Source organism: Cynara cardunculus, unplaced genomic scaffold, assembly GCF_001531365.2.
Source record: "Cynara cardunculus var. scolymus isolate 2C unplaced genomic scaffold, CcrdV1 Un_Scaffold_2610, whole genome shotgun sequence".
NCBI lineage: Eukaryota > Viridiplantae > Streptophyta > Magnoliopsida > Asterales > Asteraceae > Cynara > Cynara cardunculus.
In genome coordinates, this window is record NW_020201155.1 from 3,342 (window position 1) to 10,572 (window position 7,231).

Here is a 7,231-nt window from a genome sequence, read left to right on the forward strand (position 1 = left end):
ACAACACCTAACACTAAAGACTTAGTGTCAGTAGTTGTCTTCACTGAGCCTGAAGAGTAGGCTTCAGTGGATTTATTCACCTTAGTTGGTTTAACAACCTCAGTGGTAGATTTCTCCTTGGTTGATTTCTCAGCCTTAGCTACTTTATTGTCCTTGGCTAGGGGACCAGTCTTGGCGGCAGAAGGACACTTACTGGCAATATGTGTAGTTTCACCACAATGTCTACACTTTCTATAGCTAAAGCTAGCTTTAAGGTCAGGAAGTACAAGAGTAGAAGAGGGACAAGCTCCAAGGATTCCCTTCTCATTAATTTAGGAGGAACTTTTGAGGATTTGGAGTACTTAGGTGAAGTATTCACTTTGAGCTTAGACTTAGATTTTTGAGAGGGTTCAGATATCTTGGTCCCTGAAGAAGAAAAAGGTGCACAAGCTGAAGAAATAGATTTAGACCTATGTGACTTGTTAACCTTCTTAGGAAGAGGTGTTGTGACAATGGATTTACCTTTGTCTTTGAAACCTAAACTCGAAGGAGTTCCATCAAAATGACTCTCAGTAAGAGAAGACTGAGAGGAAGAAGTGTCAGGAATAGAAGAGACAAAGGTACCAAACTTGAGCATGGACCTGTCTTTGACACTATCTTTCTGATCAAAAGAGAAGCCTAGACCAGTCGTTATCTTGGCATGGATCTGATCATTAATGATCTCAGAGGCTTTGACAGAGGCTTTGCATCATCCTTCAATGGTAGCCTTTTCAGCCCTGAGTTCAGCAATTGCTTGTTCAAGCTCAGCGATAGCGTGTTCACGTTCACTAGTGATGGTTTGGTTCACAATGACCTGATCTTTAAGATCTTCCTCGATCTTAGTCAATTCTTTGATCTTGGAATGAGAAATCTTCAACTGTTTTTGAAGATCAAGATTTAGCATTTCTTCTCTAGATTTGCCATTCAGGGCATTGTAAAGGTGCACTGTCAACGTATCTAACGCTGATAGAAGAATCTAAAACAATCTAAGTTTACACACAAATATTCTTAGCAAAGAGAAAAGATTTGTTGAAATATAAAAAAAGAAATAAGTTCTTTCTGGGTAAGAACTTTTAGAATATTTGAGAGGGATTCTAACTTGTATGAAGATAAGCGTAAGTGTTCTTAGATGTGTGTGTGTTCTTTCATGTATGCACGTAAGGATTAGTATCTCTACATGGAGATAGCACACATCTATTTATACCCATTGCATTAAATACACATTTAATGCAATGCAGTAGGGTTTGAACACACGTCAAGCTTTTAAAAAAAAGTTTGTCCTTTGCTACAGTAAATAGTACAAATGCATATTTATGAGCAGACATCCTTTCATGAAGTTGGTGGGTAATAGAGTCAACTAATCGGCTCCGAACCGTACTATACTCTTGAAAGGGTATGGGTTTGTCCTTTGTGTGTGGAAGGACAAGACAAAAGCAATCTTACACAACAAGCTTCATTTGATGACTGAATGTTGGAATAACCCTGAAGGTCTCTTCAGCATTCGTTGAGGCTTGGGCAGTCTTCACACATATGTTGACCAAGTTGTAATCGCTGAATGTCGCTTCAGATCACGAACGCGCTAGTCACTAATTTTCAGTCTCGGTCTTCGATTTTCGTTGAAGGTTCTTTGGTGTGAGTTTTGTCTTCTTGAAGTATCGTTGTCGCTGATGGATTTACAATACATGTTTCAGCGACCACTAAACAGACTTAGTGATGATCGTTGGAACTGAAAGACGATAACATAATACTTCGAAATAGGTAAAAAGAATTATTTTCAAATCAATGAGAGAGAGGATCAATAATCTCTATGTTCTAGAAGCAAGCCTCTAGAGCCTCATAATAGGGGTTTTTATATTAGGAGGTTTTGAAGAGGTTTTTCAACATATTCATAGGTTTTTAGGAGTTTCTTTTTACCCGGTAAGCACTTACTGATAAGAATCAACGCTCTAACTTATTTTACGCTAAGCACTCCTACTAGATTCTTAAGAAGTATATGAAAAACCAACAATATGGTCATGTGGATGCACCAAATACTACCTTTTATAATATTACTCTTTTAGCCTCTCTTTTTTATTAATTCATTTTCCTTTGTCTGATATAGAAAATGCAAAAAATTGAATGAACTGATAGCTAACATATTAAGGTATTTGTTTAGTTTTCAAGAATGACAATCAGTTTGGATATACGGATGAGTGCATCACGAAAACTAAACAATTTGGATATACGAATGACCATTATTTACAAATGATTGTATTTCTTTGTTCAGTCAAAAATTTCAAGCTTTGTAATGAGTTCTGAGTATGTGTTAGAAACTCATTAAGTGTGCAATTATTGTTCCATTCGATTTTGCTAATACACCATATTAACCTTCAACTTTATATATTAGTTGACTTACAAAATAATCACACAAACTCATGATTCAAGGCTAAACTAATGTTTCAGAATTGTGTAGTACGGATACACCACTGGTATATATATACATAGAGAGAAAGTGTGTGAGTGTGATTGTTAATCAATGTGATTACTTGATTCGTCAACTGATTCAAATCACTCATTGTACTTTACAAGTTCTCTCTCTCTTCCAAATAGATGGAAACCGAATCTATTATTCGAGAACTTCCAAATAGATGGAAACCGCATCTATCATTCAAGAAAGATTGCATCTCTTGACGTGGGACTTTAACTAGATTCTAATCATTCTCATGGATATTGTCATACAAAGGAGGCAAGGAGCTAGTTTGTTGGCTTAGATTTAGAAACATCAGAGTTACCATTCGTTTTGGTAAATTTTAAAGACAATCATCCTACTTCGTTCTATATGGAATTTTGGAGAATACAGTTATCAATGAATGTATGCCTCCACTATTTCGACACTAATACAATGTATACAACAAGGACCAATCATGTAATTTCCACAAAATAATAATACAATTTCCTTATTCGGTTCAACCAAAGCAAAAGGAAGAAAGATAACTACGCCAAACAAACCGAACAAGGATATATAAATGAATAAAAATAACTGAATAACCCAAACTTCATTCAGCTCGGGTGTTTTATTCAGCTTCGGCTTTTTCTAGACACCCCTAGGTGGAATGTACTTCTATCTCTTCCTCCCTCCCTCCCTCCCTCCCTCCACCATTCAATAAACAAAGATTGACCATTCAATAAACAAAGATTGGGTACCACATAAAAGAACTGCTAAACTTCCAAAGATAAGCCCTTGATTAAAATTTGAACAAAAGAGCTACAATCATCCTAAACCAATTTCCAATTTCCAATTTCCATTTTCCATGCTCCTCATGTGGAATATGGTTAAAAATTCTTTGTACAAGCAAACACATATTGGATCAACAAACCACTACCCAGGTCCAGGTCCAGGTCCAGGTCCAGGCATGAACGACATGGCTCGTCGAAAATCCAAAGATTTGAGCGACTCCGGGAAATTCTTCCCCTGTGACGGTACCCATAACCCTCCATGAGGCAACATGACCTGTGATTGGCTACCCCTGCTTGCTTCAACGTCTTTTGCGGGAACTTCCTTTACTTTCTTCACATACTCAAAAAACTCGGCCACTTGTCGGGCATACCTTCACATAGAATTTATAGAAAAGAATACATTAATAAGTCAAACCAAGTCTCAATTTAAAATAGGCATCACCACCAAAATGAATCCAATGTATGCACTATCGACACAAATAGGCACATATAACAAAAATCAAACTAATCCGCTAAACCCATGGAGGATAGTGTATGGGGATAGGATGTATGCAAACCTTGCCTCTACCCTTAAGAGGTAGAGAGGATGTTTATCTGAAGTGTTTTCCATATCCAATTCACCATGCAAAGATCTATTCTACCATTGTGTTTCTAGTCAAATTGACCCTTAAATTATCATGCTATAAGCCGGAAAATCATCAGGGTGGAATAGATGATTGGTGCTAGGGTCCCACCAAGCTGTGGTTACCAACTCCATATAGCAAATCGAAAGGGTGGGAAAGATGATTGGTGCTAGGGACCCTTAAATATCATGCGATAAGATGGAAATGAAGGTCAAGAAGTTTTAATGGATCCTGGGACTCTCCAAAGTAAGCTCATGTATCACTTAACTCCCTAACCAACATAAGTGCTACACTCAATCGACAAGAAAACAAACTAGTGATGAGAACTATAGCCCAGAATTCCAAATGCAAAATGTGAAGTAATTTGTATGGCCAATTAATACTTGATAATAAAAAAAGAACTTACAATCTGAGACCATGACCAAGTGTAAATTGAAGTATCAAGTAATTACGAGACACTAGTTCTCATTTATTTACCTAGATGGCTAGATACATTTACAATTCACTAACATAATACATCCTCCAAATGTGCAAAACAAAAGTATAAATCCTCCCCCACCCAAAAGAAATCAGGCTGACAGCAGCGTTTAGTTGGTTTTGATAAAAGATTGGAAGTAGGATGTAGTATGTAGTATGTAGTATTGCAATCAAACGGAAAAGCTTTTATAGTTGCTATTTGCTTTTTAGAATGGAACCGTCCATTCATTCTTTCAAAAAGCTTTTTTTCATTTCATCAGGGAGAGTATAATGGAAAGAAAGTTACCACATAATCAAGACGTAAAGCTTAGCAGAAAAATAGAGTACGGCTTGGTAATTTAACATCGTTTCTCTTATTCTCAATTTCTCATTCCAATTCTACATTGCAAATGTTCCTCAGATATAATTTTCTTCTCGGTCAGTATAGTAATGTAATATCAATTGCAATGACCATGAAAACAAGAGCCATGCTTTAAAAAGAAGAATATAATAATGAAAAATGGTATGCGTGTGAAATGGAATAAATCATACTGCTGTTTAGCTTCAATGTCCTTGCTAAAATCAATGGTGGGTTCGCAGTCAAGAACCAACGCAGGTACCTGTTTTGTAGCCAATAAAGTCAATAAGCAACTAGCAGACAAGGTTCAAAGGTCAACTAAATTCTACATTTGAAAGTAGTACCTTCTGAATGCTGGAATGCATATGATTACCCTCCAAATAAAATACACGATCCTTTATGTCAGGATGTAATGAGTTATCCATGTGAAGGGGAGGGGGGTTACTGACAGACAACACTCCATGATTTCCACTTTGGAAAGGAAAAAGCCAGCTCTCATGCTTTTCATGCAAATCACGCAGATATTCCAGGCTGACTCCACCTTCCTCTGCTCTTTTGCGTAGCATCATTCGTTTATGGCAAGTAGCAGGGCTAGCTCTAAGATAGATAAAAGCATCTGGAATAAGTCCAGGAAGAGAAGAAACAACTGGGTCAAACCATGAGTCATAGATGCTGATTTCCATCTCGTTCATCCAGTTAGCTTCATGAACAGCTCTCACAAAAACCTTTATCAAATAACAAAATCAAATAACTCTCAGTCTGTGGACTTCCGTATCCAGATTCCTTTCTTACAAGTTACATCTTCAATACGATTGTTTATAAAAACTCATGCTTTAAAATAGAGCAACTTCAAGGAGAAAAAAACCATCATAAGATTGTTTACTTTTGAGTGCAAATCATGGTCTATGCCAAAACTTCTGAAGACTAGAAGAAATAACCAAGTGAATATCATAATGCATACCATTCTGTCACTGAAAACACTTCTCTCCATTAACCTGAGGGGCTTAAGTCCGCTGGATGACTCCTTCTCCTGCATGACTCTTGTAACAAAGACATAGTTTTGGAACGTGTAGGCATACCTTTCTGGCTCAGCATAAAAAGCATCTAATATGTTAAAGTGATCAGGTCCAATGTCCTGCCACTTGTCAATAGGCTCAGGAACAATCTCAACAAGATCCTGAAGCTCAAGAGTTTCGTTAGCAATTCTCTGCAAGAATGTTGTCTTGCCCACGCTTATATTTCCTTCCACACAAAAAGTAAGTCGTTTCTTTTGAGCTGGCCTTGCTTCGTTGTTGGTATTAATGTATATATGTATTTTCTGTATATGTGTAGGGGCCTAGATGTTCTTTCGTATTCTTATTTAGGTATATATGTATTTTCCTTTTCCAGAATATGTAATTTCCTTTAATTCGTTCAATTGATAGAGGTGACCATAATTTGCTTGGCACTCATCTTCTCCAATACTCAATAGAACTTTGCTTCAACTATTCATCCTCACATGGTATCAGAGCATCAGGCTCTCGTTATCGTGATCATCGCTCGTCTATCAACATCTGAGAATACGTTTTCTGACGATTAAGGTAATTGAAACCTAACCCTAATTCCTTTGTCAATCGAGTCTCCTAATTCTTAGACCTTCTCTGTCATTGTTCTTCTGATTCAATCGAGTCTTCTTAAATTCCTAATCGATCCCTCTCCGAAAGTGTTTTCACGATCTTGAAAACCGAAAATTGTTACTTTCACGATTGTTTTGTTGCAAACCAAACCTCTACATCTATGGCAACTCCCTCAATAATTCAAAATCGACCTATCTCGGTGATATTAGATGGTTCAAACTATGTTTTATGGTGYCATCACATGACTATACACTTGAAGTCTCAAGGCTTATACAGTTTTGTAACTGGTGTCACACAAGTTCCAACTAAGGGAGCAAATGAAAAAGATACCGACTTTGCCAAACGGYCTGATGATTGGGACATTAAAAACGCTAAGATACTTGGATTTATTAATAGCTCTACTACTACAGAAATTCATCAACAGCTACTTGGGTACACTACTGCAAAAGAGGTATGGGATTTTCTTGCCAAAAGGTTTACAACTGCAGGTCTGTCTCATCAATATCAGTTATGGTCTGAATTTCAAAGGAAGCGCCAATTACCAGATCAAACTATTGGTTCATATGTTTCAGAGATGCAAGTTATCAGAGATCAGTTAAACTTTGGTACACCACAGATTTTTGATGACACCGCTGATCAATTCAGGGCCTATTTCAACCAACTACATCTCATTACACTTCTGATGGGACTGTCTGACAAATTCGAGCATGTTAGAGCCTCTCTTCTACATCGGCATCCCTTTCCAATTTACAATGATGCCGTGTCAGAATTACTAAGTGAGGAAACGAGACTTCAGACTCGTTCCATGCCACCTACTGATGCTGTTCTTCATACCTTTACCAACAACTATCGAAACAAACACTCTAACTTCAAGCCTGAGAACAGGGGGCCGGCTAAAGAGTGTACCTTTTGTCACTCTTCATCTCATTCACTACTTGACTGCC

General features: G+C 37.4%; 1 protein-coding gene across 1 annotated transcript in view; it reads right to left on the minus strand.

Moving 5' to 3' along the window:
• Positions 1 to 3,220: 3,220 nt before the first annotated feature.
• The window catches only part of LOC112503152, an 8,796-nt gene continuing 4,785 nt past the window's right edge, over positions 3,221 to 7,231 (minus strand). Inside the window, exons 3-6 of the mRNA XM_025107221.1 lie at positions 5,633 to 5,967; positions 5,016 to 5,396; positions 4,866 to 4,933; positions 3,221 to 3,605 (exon numbers count right to left, since the gene is read on the minus strand). Coding sequence (XP_024962989.1) covers positions 3,377 to 3,605; positions 4,866 to 4,933; positions 5,016 to 5,396; positions 5,633 to 5,967 — 1,013 coding nt within the window. The 3' untranslated portion in view covers positions 3,221 to 3,376. The remainder of the gene's footprint in view (positions 3,606 to 4,865; positions 4,934 to 5,015; positions 5,397 to 5,632; positions 5,968 to 7,231) is intronic.